Source organism: Zootoca vivipara, chromosome 1, assembly GCF_965207765.1.
Source record: "Zootoca vivipara chromosome 1, rZooViv2.hap1.1, whole genome shotgun sequence".
NCBI classification, from domain to species: Eukaryota; Metazoa; Chordata; class Lepidosauria; order Squamata; family Lacertidae; genus Zootoca; species Zootoca vivipara.
In genome coordinates, this window is record NC_142582.1 from 12,116,859 (window position 1) to 12,133,113 (window position 16,255).

The 16,255-nt window shown below is 43.9% G+C and overlaps 1 protein-coding gene and 1 non-coding gene across 2 annotated transcripts; both read left to right on the forward strand.

Moving 5' to 3' along the window:
- The first annotated feature begins 309 nt into the window (after window positions 1-309).
- HSPD1 (heat shock protein family D (Hsp60) member 1) lies at window positions 310-14,924 on the forward strand. The gene is made up of 12 exons (XM_035136704.3): window positions 310-422; window positions 2,513-2,688; window positions 6,120-6,372; window positions 8,223-8,305; window positions 8,564-8,659; window positions 8,870-8,963; window positions 9,961-10,129; window positions 11,079-11,178; window positions 12,349-12,594; window positions 13,202-13,376; window positions 14,051-14,229; window positions 14,330-14,924. Exons 2-12 carry the CDS (start codon window positions 2,515-2,517, stop codon window positions 14,474-14,476), a joined length of 1,716 nt encoding a protein of 571 aa, XP_034992595.1. The 5' UTR covers window positions 310-422; window positions 2,513-2,514; the 3' UTR covers window positions 14,477-14,924.
- On the forward strand, window positions 4,130-4,263 carry LOC118075711 (small nucleolar RNA SNORA17). Its single transcript, XR_004691439.1, has one exon. It is a non-coding gene; the product is annotated as a small nucleolar RNA SNORA17 (small nucleolar RNA).
- Window positions 14,925-16,255: the final 1,331 nt, after the last annotated feature.

Here is a 16,255-nt window from a genome sequence, read left to right on the forward strand (position 1 = left end):
ACGCAACGCCCAGCGCGACCTTTCGCGAGCATGTGCATTCCAGAAAATTCTGGAACCGCGGGGCCCGGGAACCTGCGCAAGGCAAATACGCCGGCGGTGCCTTTTATGTCCAATCGCAGAGCGCAAGCGCTCCCGGGAGAGAGCCCCGCCCACTCGCCCACGCCTGACGTTTCCTGCTCCCGAGGTGAGGATTGGGCGGGGCGCGAAGGTTATGCCGCCACGCTGGTTCCCGGGTTCCCTCCCGCGCCAACCTCTCACGTGGGCTCTGGAGAGGGGAGGAGGAAGAGGCGGGGCGGCGACGGCGGAGGAGAGACGCGAGAGAGCCGCGCTGCTTTTCAGGCTGTGCGCGTGCGGTCCGAGCTGAGCCCGCTGCGTTCGTCCTGCAACCGCTTCCAGCGCAGAGCCGCCTCGCCCGCCAAAGAGTAAGCGGGGGCGGGGGGGGGGAGGAAAGGAAGAGAATGACCAATCGGAGCGGGGAGGGTCCTGTGCAGGAAAACGGTTTTTTCATTCCCGCATGGTCTCCTGACCACCCCCCTCGCCGCCGCACAAGGTGGTTTAGTCCCCATTGGGGAAAGGGTAGATGGGATCAGGGAACTCCTTATGGCGCAGCGGCGACGCGTGTATCAGTCCTTCATTTTATAGAGACGTGGCGGGGGTAGCGGGAGAGGGGCTAGGAAGAGCCCATTTATCAGGGGGAAGAAGCGGCCTTTGCAGAAGCCACGCCAAGCCTCTCCTTCAGGCCGAGCTCCTTTATTCTCGCCGCTCCCTTGTCGCGTGAATGCGGTTAGCTCCGCAACACACGTGTGTTGGGAGGTGGGGCGGCGGGACCTGCGAGTTTTCCATGCCGAGGTCCGATCCCCGCTTTGACGGCTTCCGCTTAGGCTGACCCCCCCCCCCAATTTACAACCCTGCGAGGCTCTCGTGATCGCCTGGCCCTTTTTTGTGTGGGGAGGCGGGCAGAGGCTGCTTGGGATTGAGGCACGTGCTCTGGCGCCCCTCTGCGACTTCCCTGGTGAGGCTGCTGCTGAAGGAGACCTTTCCCTGTTTTTTCCTCCACGTTAAAGGTGGGGCTTCTCCCCTCTCTTTCCCACCCCCACTTCCGCCCTAGGGGGAAAGGTGGGCCAAAGTCAGCCCCTTGCATTGCAGCGCTACCATCCTGGCGGCAGGGGGAGGCGTGGGTCCGCATGACCTTGGGTGCCGACCTGATGGTAGGAATGAGCACGTGTGGGGGGCAAAGGATACGCTAGGCTTGTTCATTGAACTTTCTTCTTCCCTGTTTTCTCCTCCCGAGGCCTCTTTACTCTCTCCCACCCATTCCATCCCACCCCACCTCCCCGTTTTCTTTCATTGGGATTTCTTTGATGACCTGAGCAGTTTTCCTATCAATTATTCCTGGTATTTGGTTAGTCCAGTAGTTCCCTCAGCTCCATTGCATTGAAACTTAACCTCAAGGTAACTAATTGGAATCAATAGGATATCCATTCTGATTTTTGGAACCGTGGAGTTGGAAGGGTTCCTGTGGGTCATCTAGACTAATGCCCTTTAAAAAAACCGGGGATATGCAGCTGTTCTATATGGGGATCAGACCTGCAAGCTTGGCATTTTCATAACCAGCTAAGCTATCTAGATATGCCCCATTAAACAAGCATTGGCTCAGTAGTTCTGGTCATGTGTACATGTGTTAAAACGCACATGCACTCTGTTGAAATGAAATCAGTGCTGAAGTTATGTAATATTTTTCCCCTTAGCATAAATATGTATGCCAGGATTGTGAAACCTGGTTTCCTTTTATTATGCTCCTAACATTCATTGACTGCAGCCAGCATGGGCAGTAGTTAAGAAGCAGTAGTCCATATAATAATAATAATAATTTATTATTTATACCCCGCCCATCTGACTGGGTTTCCCCAGCCACTCTGGGCAGCTTCCAACCGAATACTAAAACCGTACAGCATTAAACATTAAAAACTTCCCTAAACAGGGCCGCCTTCAGTTGTCTTCTAAAAGTAAAATAGTCCAGCAATATATGGAGGGCCTTAAGTGTTCTATGCTAGTGTACAGGGTCAATTGGGGTTAGTACATAACATAATAGAACTTTAGAGTTGGGAGGAACCCCGAGGGTCATCTAGTCCAACCCCCTGCAAGCAGTAATCCTGCCCACAGCTGTCCCTAGGTGGGCTTGACACCTTCTGGTTAACAGTCATTGTGCCACCTGTTGGATCTTCAAATGAACAACGCTTATGAATACATATTGCTGCATTGCAGGGGTTTGGACTAGATGATCCAAGGGGTCCCTTCCAACTCTGATTCTTATGGCTGTTGCCGGTCATGCATGGCCCTGTAATTCAGTTGCCATTTTTCAAAAGGCAGTGTTTGCATTCAGACTACTTAAGCCACTTTGTGCAACTTCAAGCAATGGTAGCAACTGAGCTCATGGCTACAGTCATTGAATGTCAGTTAAAGCAGTGGTTGTTTTGGCACTGATTTCTTTTAAAATTTCATTCGTTTGTAGAAATGCTCCGTTTACCAACAGTGCTGCGTCAGATAAGGCCAGTGTCCAGAGCACTGGCCCCGCACCTTACCAGATCCTATGCAAAAGAAGTTAAATTTGGAGCAGATGCTAGAGCTCTTATGCTGCAGGGTGTCGACCTTCTCGCTGATGCTGTGGCCGTGACCTTGGGACCAAAGGTACTGAAATGGCTTTACTTGCTATTATGCGGAAGCTTGTGTTGAAGGGATGAGCAAAGTCCAAAATATATCCTACATGCTTCGGGTACAATCCAGTCAAAATTAAGAGCTTTGGGGTCTGACTGGTTTTTCCGTGAGAGAAGTGAGCATGCGCTTAAATACCTTCCAATGGAATCGAGGTTTAAAAGTGCTTCACTTTGACTGGACCTCGTCTTTTGGGTCCTCTTTAAAATAGTTTGCTAGAGCATTCCTGTAAATTTATTGCCACTGGCATACATACTTGACACAAATTAGAATCTGTTGCCTGGCAAGTAGATGAATGAAATAGCTGGGACATGTTCTTTCATGCATTCTCTCACTTTGTTATTCCTTTGAGCTAAACTTGTCAAAGGTTTCAAGTCTACATGGCAGCTGCATATATATAGCTAGTTTGAGAGGGGCTAGGATTGCCATATAAGGCAGACTGCATCACTCACTTGATCTCCTTTTTTGCCTTAATGGTGGCTAGACCTTCAGGCAGGACAAGGGGCACCAAGAGGTGTGTACACAAGGTGGCCTTCATCTGAAATTCTTTTGGGCTTCTAAGGCCAGCCAGGGGAAGCAGCAGCAGGGAGTCTCACTAAGTAATCTAGAGGGAACCTTGCAATATGCTACCAACATGAATCTTTAGTAATACGTGAAGGATCTCCGTTAACCATTAACAGTCCCAAAGCGCTGTCCGTCTTCATTGCAAACACTCACTGCTCTTCAGTCACATGCTCTTCCTGCCTCTCCTGCTCCCTACTTTAGTTTCCTACACCTGTGTAACACATTCCTCTGCTCTTTTGTAGGCGCACCATTGTCCACTTGTAGCAGTCCATATATGTGCTCATCACTGGTAAAAATGTGCTTAAAGTGAGCAAAAGTCTCAACAGTACTGTGGACAGTCACTATCCTTGCCCTCACAATGAACTGAGAGGCTCAGGAAAAAACTGGTGGTATTTCCTTGGTGAGCTTTTCGGCTCGGTTCGAAGTTAGAAAGTTTCCCACAGCCCAACTGTGCCATACGATACCTTAGTCAAGGAAGACCTTATTCCTCAAAGAGTGGCATTGCCAGCAGTAGGCAGAAAGTTTGGCTGGTTACCAAGGCTTATTGGAATTTAATCTGGTAAATATCAAGGTGATTTGCAGACAAATTCTTAGAAAAAGTAAAACAAGGTACAAGAACAACAGTGTTTAGGTTTAAAAGCCACACAGTAATGGACAATTAATTTACATTTTGTATTATCTATCTATACCAGCAGTTTAAATGGAACAATTGCTTTTTATTCACATTATCTGTGCCCACACTTCCTTACATGAGATATTGCTGCTGCTCCCCTCCAACATTCATGGGTTGTTCCAAATGCACCATGTGTACGGATAAATAAATATTATATATTGCTATATAAATCCCACAACATATGCCCCTATAGGCGTTGCAGCCATGGCTGATGTGCTATGGTTGTGTCAGTAGGTGGCAGAGAGGAACAAGCTACGTCTACGCTCAGTGTTCTGCAACCCGTGAGCACTCAGAATGATTAGTAGCTTGACAGGTGTCCCATAAATAAATATCATACAGTGAAGTTTTACAAGGGTCCTGTTAGAGCAAAAAATTGTGTTTATGTAGAAGAATGTCTGTCCCACTCACATGAGCACTAGCTATCCCCATATCTGTTCTAAAAGATAGAGGGAGCCCCTAAAACAGATTTTTTTGGGGGGGGGAGTTCCATTGTGCAAGTGTAAATACTTGTGATGAAGGGACACATTAGTTGAATGCCTGCTAAAAATAGTATTTATTTATTTTTGTCTGTAAAACCTGAAATTCAGAGTTGTAAGCATTGGTTCCATGTGTACATCAAGCATATTGACATAGCTCTGTAAGGGTTTATAAAGGTAAAGGCACTCCTGACCATTAGGTCCAGTCGTGACCGACTCTGGGGTTGCAGCGCTCATCTCGCATTATTGGCCGAGGGAGCTGGTGTACAGCTTCCAGGTCATGTGGCCAGCATGACAAAGCCGCTTCTGGCAAACCAGGGCAGCACACTGAAACACCATTTACCTTCCCGCTGTAGTGGTACCTATTTATCTACTTGCACTTTGACGTGCTTTCAAACTGCTAGGTTGGCAGGAGCTGGGACCGAGCAACAGGAGCCCACCCCGTTGCAGGGATTCGAACCGCCAACCTTCTGATCGGCAAGCCCTAGGCTCTGGTTGAACCCACAGCGCCACCCGTGTCCCACAATAAGGGATTATATGCTGGTGGTAAAGCCTGTAAATGTTAGCCAAAGCCAGCTTGTGCATCAGTACTGCAAGCCAGACAACACTATTAAACTATTGGAACTTGCTGCCACAGGAAGCAGTGATGACCACCAATTTAGATGGCTTTAAAAGAGGGGTGGACAAATTCATGGGGGAAGAAGGCTATTAATGGCTGCTACCCACAATGGCTCTGCTTTGCTACCACAGCTGGAGGTCATAACACTTCCAAATACCAGTTGCCGCAAACAACAGGAAGGGGAAGTACTCTTGTGCTCAGATGCTTGCTTTTTTTAATGTATTAAAGATTTTCAAACAACAAAAACATACAAAAATACAAAAAATATAAAAACAAAAATTCTAACTTATAACCCTTATTTCTAATCTATTGGCTTCCTCATTCCTCCTCCTGCGATTCTTTACATATCATCTAAACTCTAAATCTTATATAATTTCTAATTATTAATTTAATACTGCCTTACTTCTCTATCTTTTACATCTTATCCTTTTATATTCTATCTATATCTTACTTCTTAATTAAATTATCATTAACTTCTAACAATACCTATTTCACACCATTGTATTAACTACAACCTCTATTTTATCTCCCTCACTCCCACTAATTCTAGTCAATTATATGCTTATTCTTTAAATAAATTTTAAATTGCTTCCAATCTTCTTCCATTGCTGCTTCACTCCGATCCCGGAGTCTTGTGCTCAGATTCTTATGGGCCTTCCACAGGCAACTGGTTGGCTGCTGGGGGAACAGGATGCTTGGCTAGATGGGCTGTTGACCTCATCCAGCAGGCTCTCCTAATCTACTTCTATAATCATGACATTGTAGAGTTGGAAGGGGTCCAGAGGGTCCTCTAGTCCAACCCCTGCTATGCAGAAATCTCAGCTGAAGCATCCATGACAGATGGCCACCCAACCTCTGCTTAAAAATCTTCAAGGTTGGGGAGTCCACCATCTTTCAAGGGAGTCTCTTGCACTGTTGAAATCTATGCAAGACATTGTTGGAGGCAATGTGCATTGTATTAGGGAGAGTGCATACCTGCCTTCCTGGAAAGTGTTGCGGCTTCCAGCCTCAAGAAGAAATTACCTTAGTAATCCAGTGTTTCATTTTTGTGTGTGTGTATGTCATGCTTTTACAGGGGAGAACAGTAATTATTGAACAGAGCTGGGGAAGCCCTAAGGTGACGAAAGATGGCGTGACAGTAGCCAAGTCAATTGACTTGAAGGACAAGTACAAAAACATTGGAGCCAAGTTAGTTCAAGATGTTGCCAACAATACCAATGAAGAGGCGGGAGATGGTACTACAACCGCAACAGTACTGGCACGTTCGATTGCCAGAGAGGGGTTTGAAATGATCAGTAAAGGAGCAAATCCAGTGGAGATCAGGAGAGGTAACGATGTGAATAACATTGGCTCACACCTGCTACTTCCTCTAGTTATCTTCCTTGTTTATCTTGGAACTTGTTTTCAAATTGTGTTTAAAATATTGTGTACCAATATTGCAGAAACATGAGAAGGTGCTACTTTGGTGGAAAAGAAAATGGGAAGCGGGGTGTCTAATTTTCTGGTCATATAGTATACTAGCTGGCCCAGCCACGTGTTGCTGTGGCTCAGTCTGTTAAATGGACCCTCAGAGTTCCCCTTCAAACTCCCCTCACCTTCAGTGTGGGCCATCCCTATGAGTCCCCCGAGGCTGTCCCAACCCATGAGGTACCTGGGGCCTTCTTCCCCCCCTCCCTCGGCCCATCCCTTGTCCCGTCCCGACCCATGAACTATCCCTGCGCCCCACCCCGGGTCATCCCTGTGATTTCCCCCACCCTGTCCTGACCCCTCCTCCCCCCACCCCGGGGTCTGGCCTGTTTCAGATGCTGTTGGTGTCATCTGCGTAACGGTGGGGCGCAGTGTGGTTTTCGGAGCGGCATGGCGGGGAGGGGGGTTGCTTTTGACGGTGGGGTGCTGGTGTCTAGGGGTAGGATCCCGGCGTCGCCCTTTGTGCAGTAATGGCCGTTGTGGCGGTTTCAGCATGTTGGTTGCTGACGTCAAGCTCTTGCCCTGCCCTTGGAGACATTGGGTTCTATTTAGCAGCATGCACTTTAGGGTGAGTTGTGAGTTCTGGAGGGTGAGTTGTTTTGGGGTTTTTATCTGGCGTAGGTGTGACATCTGTCTACGCCAGGGAAGAGCAACCTTTTTCAGCCGTGTCCCTCAGACCTTGTGGGGGGCGGACTATATTTTGGGGGGGGAAATAATTCCTATGCCCCACCTATAACCCAGAGATGCATTTTAAATAAAAGGACACATTCTACTCATGTAAAAACATGCTGTTTCCCGGAGCGTCCGCGGGCCGGATTTAAAAGGCGATTGGGTCGCATCCGGCCCCCAGGCCTTAGTTTAGGGACCCCTGGTACACGCGAACTTTATATGGTCACTCGCATATTCGCATGGGATGTTGTGTCCAAATTTGAACACAATCGGTCAAGTGGTTTCGGAGAAAAGTAGAGACATACCCACCATGCCCAGTTTACATTTTTTATATATATAGATTGTGATCCCTGTTAAAAGCATATCGGTGAGTGAATTTTTGTACAGTGGTGCCTCGCTTAACGAATGCCCTGCTTAACGAAATTTCCGCTTAACGAAAGGATTTTTCGAGTGGAGGTTGCCTTGCTAGACGAATTCATTTTAGGAAAAATTTGTCTAGCGAATCGCGGTTTCCCATAGGAATGCATTGAAATTCAATTAATGCGTTCCTATGGGCAAAAAAACCCACAATGCATTCCTATGGGATTCGCTAGACTAATTTTTCGTTATAAGAAAAGACCCGTGGAACGAATTAAATTCGTCTAGCGAGGCACCACTGTATATTGTTTCTGGCGGCAACTTACGTTATGTGTTGTTTACCAAGTGTAATGGTACCTGAGCCTTTATCAGTCTTTTATAAAAGAGGCACATAAAATGCTTTTGTGGTCGTCTTTAAAAGCATGCACAAGTGTGTTGAGGATTAAGACCCTGGAGGGCTGACTGCATGGCAGGATAGGAGGCAGTAGATCACATCTTCATCTTTCCCTCCCATCTCTTTCTGGTGTTTAATGCGATAACTTTGCATCCCAGCAGTCAGGGATAATGTCATTGTATGATAATTTATAGCCTTTTGTAGCTCTTGGAGCATAGTACAATGGTTAAGTTTTATTAGCTTTTGACTATGTAGATTGTTTAATTGCATATCTGTACTGTGTTCCCTCAGGGGTGATGCTCGCTGTAGATGCTGTAATTGAGGAATTGAAGAAGTTGTCCAAACCAGTCACAACTCCAGAAGAAATTGCTCAAGTAAATGCTATCTTCCTTCTTCCTGCTACTTGTATATCGTGTGGGTGCACCATTTAAGAGGGCTTGCTAAATGTAATATTTCACTCCTTTAACAATATTGTACGTATCTGTGAGAAAACGTATCTGTGAGAAAATAGGCACTATTCCTTAAATTTGGGTTGTAATGCCTCTGACTATGCTTTTGATACCCCAGCAGCTTTTTTAAAAAAAGGTGGTATTTGTAGCTAGTTTGTACAGACTTTTTTTTTTCCTGGACAGGTTGCTACAATATCCGCAAATGGCGACAAGGAAATTGGCAACATAATCTCTGATGCCATGAAAAAAGTTGGACGGAAAGGTGTTATCACAGTTAAGGTAAGGGTAACTCTAGTAAGGTGTCTACTTATTGTATGCCAAAATAGGATACTAGCTTGTTGTTGATGAAAAGGCCTCATCATTGTAGAAAAAGTGCACCATTATGGGGGAGCCAAAGATCTAAAACTGAAAATGAAGCTGCTTGTTCTGAGATGGGTTGTGCGCACAGGGTGTGGCTAATTTCTATGACCTTTTTTAAAAAAAAAACAGGATGGAAAAACTTTGAATGATGAGTTAGAAATTATTGAAGGCATGAAGTTTGATAGAGGCTACATCTCTCCCTACTTCATTAATACAGCCAAAGGTAAGTTAGAGCACAAGACTCGCGCTGCTCGTTTGCCTTAACAGCTTGGTTCTGTTGGAATAGATGAAACACAATTTAAAGGAAAAAATCTTAGTAATGTGTTCCTTTTTGCATCAAAATAGAGGTGTCTGCAAATATTAGAACCCACTCCCTAATTTACAGAATTAGATCTGTCGTGCCAGCTTTTTTGGCATGTGATGTGGTTTGTACATATGGATAAACACGCAGGGAAAGATGAGCTCCCCACACCACTTGTTAGGAATAGGAACTTAATCTCACTATCCAAACCTTAATGAACCTCTTGTGGTTCTTGATGGAATACCTTAGGTACGTAACACATTTGCCCTTTTGCATGCTGTTGCTGATGAAGCTGCCTCACAAATTATAGGTGCTGGAACTCTCATACTTGCATTTTATTTGCTTACTTGTAAGTGAGGAGGAAATTTTGGGTACAGGAAAAAAAGATTGCTACTAAATGACAAAAAATAGAATTCAGCTTTAATCTTTCCCACAAGTAACAAATTATATTTGTCCGAAGCTTCCTTTATTTCAACTTTCTTCAAGCAGTCTAATTTACAAGGAAGTTGAAAAGGCTTGTTTTGTTTTTACCATTACACCATTGTTAAAAATTTGGAAGTGAGAAATCTTTTATCTGCTGCAGATCACAGAGAGATCTACCAGTAGATCCTGATCCTTCTTCTGCCCATCCCTGAATTAAACTGAAATATGTTACTGGTTTTAGGTAAACAAACTAGCATTACACCAGAGTATACTATCTTAATCTTAAAATTCAATTTTGCGAGCAGCACACAGAAACACTGTTGTATGTTAGAGACCATTGAAAGTCTGCTGTAATTGGACATGTTTTTTGAAGTGTTTCAAATAAGGTGGCTGCGTAATGGCTCTGAAAGGATTAGAAACTTTGGAATGTTTATAGTCACTCTCTCTTGAGAGAATACTTTGTATTTTATTTCAATAATGTTGCTTTCATCTGTAGGACAGAAATGTGAATACCAAGATGCTTACGTGTTAATCAGTGAAAAGAAGATTTCTAGTGTTCAGTCCATAGTACCAGCTCTTGAAATTGCCAATAATCACCGTAAGCCTTTAGTTATTATTGCTGAAGATGTTGATGGAGAGGCCCTCAGTACCCTTGTATTAAACAGGTAGGTGTTGAACAAGTCTCTATCTTGATTTTTAACATTCGAGTTTAATCCAGTTGATCTTTCTTAGTAATCTTGCTCCAGAAAGGGCTGTCTAGCTGTTGCAGGGAAGGACAAAAATCCTCTCTAAACATTTTCTTTTTCCAGGTATTGTCTGGTCCAAGAAATTGTACACTTTATGGCCAGATCATAATGGAAATAAATAAGCCTTATTGATTGAAATAGGACTTCGATAAAAGAATACTTAACATTGCAGATCTAGTGGGCTTAAACGGGGGGGGGGAGATGTTCATCAGTAGTCTTCAGTCTTTAATATGATAACAAATTTAAATTCTGACAAATAAACAAACAAATGAGGAGTAGTAGATCACTTTCATTGATTTTTTAGGTTGAGTTTTCAGTATTGTCAACTATAGAGAGCCTTATTGTACCAGAACATTGTACCATTTCGTAATAAAGATGTTGTCTGGGGACCTTCCTACAGGGAACCTCCTCCCCGTCCTGTTGACCAGCTCTTCGCCCAGTGAGAGCAACAGCAGTGGTCAGGTGGGGGGAATGAGGAAGTTAGCGGTGTTAGCGGTATGGAGGAGGAAAGGCTCAGTGATGTTGGAGAGCCTTTGCTCTCCCCTTGACCAAGAGGTGGAGGGGAACAGACAGCCCCTTCCGGCACCCGAATTAAGGTGCACCACTAAACGTAAGGTTGGGAGGAGGCGTTTCTGGGTGCCCAAACTCTTATGCTGATCATGCAACAGGAAACGTCCACTCCCAGATTCTGCAAGTGACTAGGAGGTCATGTTTTCTGCTATCTCTGCACTGTAAATACTATGCACAATAAAACCTTTAAAGACAAGCATGCACTTGGGTGTCCCTACTTGATAGTAGCTGCAACAAAACCATTACAGATGCAAACAACTAAGAACTCTTGAGTGCTGAATTTCTCTCCTTTTTTCAGACTGAAGGTTGGCCTTCAGGTTGTTGCTGTGAAAGCACCCGGTTTTGGTGACAATAGAAAAAATCAGCTTAAAGATATGGCAATTGCTACCGGTGGCGCTGTAAGTAAATGTTAATATGTATCTTAAGTGCTAACACTAAATAATTAGCATGAAATAATTAGCATTTACCAATTCCTTGCAGAGCCGTCATGGATTATATGTACTTTTTAAACAAAAGATGTTGGGTGTTAATTCAGATTGCCATAGGAACATGGGAACTTTATACAAACGCAGGCCATTGTGCCACCTAACTCAGTAGTCTTCCTCTTCTTAAGAACCCTAACCAACCTTGAGCCCAACTTTGCTTGGGCTGTGACTTGTTGCGGTGGTGGGGAATCTGGATAATCCTTGACTATTGGCTGAGATTAATGGGAGCTGTTGTCCCAATGTCTGAAGGGTCATAGGTTCTCCACCTGTGCAGTAGAGAGTCCTCACCTGTCAGCTGAAGATTATGATCTAGCTCAGTACAATCAACAGATGTTTGGCAGATGTTTTCCTGGGGTTCAGGCAGGAATCATTCCCATTTTTGCCTAAAGATGTCAAGAGTTGAACCTGGCACCTTTTGCACACAAAACGTGCTCTACAACTGAGAGCACAGTTTAAAGAAAGCACCACACGCTGATCAGCTGAGCCCAGGCCTAAGCCCTGCTATATGCCCTGTTTACTGTTGCATACATCATTGGTAGTTCAGTGCTGAACATAGCCCTGCTTTCCAGTCATAAAATATTTGCTTAGAAAATGGATAACATTGCCAGTGTAAGCGCTGTGGATTAAGAAATCAATTCAGAATGTGAGACATTTGTAGTGGTTAAACCCTGGTTGTGAGTCCAAATCCCATTCAGCCATGGACCTTGAACCACTTGCTGTCTCTCAGTCTAACCTACGTCAAGGTGGTTGTGGGGATAAAATGCTGAGAGCAAGAGCTTTGTATGCAGTGTTGAGCTCCTTGAAGGAAAGGTGGGGTATAAACGTAGAAGTAAATAAAATAAATAAAACAATTTTTGCAAACGTCCAGGAAGCTGTTACTTAGGTCACTTGAAATTACAAGTACGGAAAATCTAGGTGAAGAATTAAGCGTGTTGATAAGCCCATTCACTGAATTTAGTGGGGCTTTCTCTAGTAAGGGTGTTTAGGATTGCATTTCCAATGAAGCTGTCTGAATGAAACCAGCTGATCAGTAATTTGAAAAAAGCCATGGGCTTTTAAGTATTTAATATTAATCTGTTTCAGGTGTTTGGGGAAGAAGGCTTGACCATAAATGTAGAAGACATTCAACCTCATGACTTTGGTAAAGTTGGAGAAGTCATTGTGACAAAAGATGACTGTTTGCTACTTAAAGGGAAGGGTGACAAAGTACAAATTGAAAAGCGCATTCAGGAAATAGTTGAACAACTGGAGGTTACAACAAGTGAATACGAGAAGGAGAAATTGAATGAACGCCTGGCCAAACTTTCTGATGGAGTAGCTGTACTAAAGGTGAGTGTGTATTATTTATTTATTATCACTTCTGGGTTTGCGGCATTCGGGAGCCAAAGCGTCCGAATTCCAGGGCATTTGACAACCAAGGTACAACTGTACCGCCCTTCATTCAAGGATCACAGGGCAATTTACAATAATGAAAAAACAAAAATTACACATACATAAAACTAAGCCATTTACAGTTTTAAAATAATATACTTTAGATGTTTTAATTTGTAATACAGTATTTTTATTTTATTTACTAAATGCTCACCCCACAATATTATGAAAGAAAAAGTCCTATATCTGCCAACTAAAAGATGAACACCACAGTGACATTCACCAAAAGTAGATCGCTGCATAATAGCAGCCTTTTTTCCTGCAGGTGCAAGTAGCTCTCTCTAGGCTATAAAGTGAGAATAGGAAGCCAGTGGCCCTCCACATGATGGTAGAGTCTGACCCGCATCAGCCCCAGCTAGCCTGGCCAAAAGGAGAGTTTTTTTAGCCCAGTTTTACCTAGGGAAGGCGATAGATAATTCACTTTTTACTGCTATAGAGCTATCTTTGTGAAATAACTTTCAAATTAGAGCTTGGAACAGCAGTCTAAAATAAGACTTTTTCTTAGGTTGGAGGAACGAGTGACGTTGAGGTGAATGAGAAGAAGGACAGAGTCACGGATGCCCTCAATGCCACTCGTGCTGCTGTAGAGGAAGGCATCGTTCTAGGAGGCGGATGTGCGTTGCTTCGGTGCATTCCAGCACTAGATACTTTGACTCCAGCCAATGAGGATCAGAAAATTGGTAGGTGCATTACACATGCTTTATAGAAGTGAAAGTAACAGTTAAGGGCTTGGATCAAGCTAACGTGAGGTTCCCCAGCACCATCTCCCTACCTCAGTAGACCCTTGCATAGAAATCTTGGTTCCTTGGAGCATTTATCAGCCTTTCTTGTGGGGTCCAGACAGTTGGGTGGGCAGGAAACTCCTTTGGTTAACCTGTCTTTGAATGGCTCCTATTGGCTATGTTGGTGGGTGTTGGGAGTCCCAATATCTGGATGCCCCCAAGGTCATCATCCCTTGGAGCAAGGACTGGGAACCTCAGGCTCAGGGGCTGAATATTTAAGGATGCCTCTTGCTTGCCTGGATAGAAAATAAGTGGGTGGGTGGGTGTGCGCATGCGCACGTTTAAACTGGCCTCCCATTAGATAACAATTTTATTTACTGCTCTGTCCATCACTGGCATATGTCCAAAAGGTTGTGCGGGCCAAATGTTTCGCCAACCCAGATGTGGGAGGTGTTAAGATTTTTGAAAGGGCAAAAGGTCTGCTTGTTCTTGAAGTCTTCTGGCAAGCATATGTGCAGAGTAGAGAGGGTTGCTATCTTTGTTGGCTCCCTTGCTGGTAATGGGATTTCAAATGTACCCATTATGTTGCCTAGACTAGTTTCTGCTAACATCAATTTACCTTTTCCTTTAAGGTATTGAAATTATCAAGAGAACACTGAAAATTCCAGCAATGACTATTGCCAAGAATGCAGGTGTTGAAGGATCGCTGATAGTTGAGAAAATCATGCAAAGCGGAGCCGATATTGGCTATGATGCCATGCTTGGCGAGTTCGTAAACATGGTAGAGAAAGGCATCATTGATCCAACGAAGGTAAGTTCTCTTATTTCCCAACAGGCCTATCATCTAAACACAATATGTAATGAGCTGTACAAGTGTTTCACTGAAATCTATCTTAAACTTCTTTTTTTAGGTTGTAAGGACAGCCTTGATGGATGCAGCAGGTGTTGCTTCCCTTCTGTCTACAGCTGAAGCAGTAGTGACTGAACTTCCTAAAGAGGAGAAGGAAGTTGCCATGGGAGGCATGGGGGGTGGCGGCATGGGAGGTGGCATGTTCTAATGCTCAGCTACAGGGATGTCCCAACGTGGAACTACAGTGAGGGACTTGACAGTTTTGAGTAAAACTTCAGGTCAGGGTGAAACAGGATGGATAGTGACTGCAGAAGGGCCGGTGTTTGAAGAATCACTGTAACATTAGTTACTGGATTTCAGTTTAGACATGCATAATCGTTTACAGTCATTATCCATGCCTACAGATAATTTATTTTGTACTTTGAATAAAGACATTTGTACATTCCTGATACTGGGTGGAAGATCCGTGTACTAATGCTGTGCTCTAAACAGTTCAAGCACTTGCAGTTCTGTTAAAATCAACTTTTATTGGTGCTTGCTATCACTAGGACATGCAGAAGCCATTGTGTGCAAGACTGAATAAAAATTGTGTACAAAGTAGACAAATATACAATTATGTGACAACTTTATGTAATAAAAGATTGCTCAAAAAAGTATGAAATGTGTTCACTTATTCACAACTCAATCCTGTTTTGTATCGCATATGTGAGCCTGAAAACATTTCTTGGAGTACAAAGCCAGATGCCCATCATTCTTAAAACACTTTTTTTTTTTGTAGGAATGGGAGAATGGTTAGCCTAAATAGCTCCTTGTTCTTGCTCAAGATTAAGAGCTATCAGTTTAGGCAGCTACATTCTTCGCTTTATTACTTTAAATTTGTGCAACCCGAGGTATTTAGCATCACTCAAGATAAAATGCTTGTCTTGTGATGCCTAAAGACTCTTCCTAGGTAAAGGTAGTAATCTTGAAACAGTTTTAGGAATATGTTGAAAAGGATACATTGAGCTGCACAGCCAGTTATACAACTTCGGGAAATGTCAAAATTCAGTGCTAGCTGTAGAGAGGATTGCCCAAAATTTTGCTCTAGTCTAGACAAAGGGAATAAATAGTATGTTTTATCCTAGCAAAGTTGTACTGTAATATACAATTACCGTGTTTCCCCTTTTTTAAGTCACCGTCTTATAACTTTTTTCCCTCAAAAAAACACACAGTGGCTTATTTTCAGGGGGTGTCTTTTTTTTTTAAAGTGCTGGTACAACTGGGACCCACTGGCTCAGGACGCTCAGTGCTCTCTTCTGCGCGCTGCTGGGCGCGTTGTTGGCGCTGCCAGTTCCAAGCGCCTGCAGGGTGGGGGGTGGTGGCAGTGCTTTAAACCCCCAACCCTGTAGAAAGCAATGGAAGTTATGGACCGTAACAATCCTTAAGAGGCGCAGGTCTTAAAAACCCCTGGTATCACCCTTGAAGCACAGCCTTCCAAAGTTAGGGGGGAAGAGGTCTGTTTAGACAAAAGAAAGGATCGGGGGTGATTCTGCGCCCTGGGACCCACAGAACTACTTTAAAAATCCCAACCTGGGGGGGGGGTCAAATAGTGAAGCCCCATAGCCCTGTAGCAACAGAAGGCACATTCTGAAGCACCCAAACTGTTCGGTTCCATAAAAAATCCAGGAATTGTAAAATTAACAACAATAATGGGGGGGGCACTCTATCCAAAGAGTTAAGAAGGAATGGGAAAGTGTTGAGTTATATATGGAAAAATATGGAAAGGAAAGTTAGTTAAAGATAAAAAATAAATAATTATCGCAAGGGAAAAAATATCATAAAGGGTAATAATATTAAATATAAAATAGACAACACAACAGAAAAAGCAATGAGATCGCACAGGAGTGAGGGAAGTGGGGAGAGAGGGAGGGGGGTAAGGAATGGAAGGAGGCAATGGTTGGAGGAGGGTATAGGGGGATGAATTAAAGGAAAATTAAGACTGAGAAGC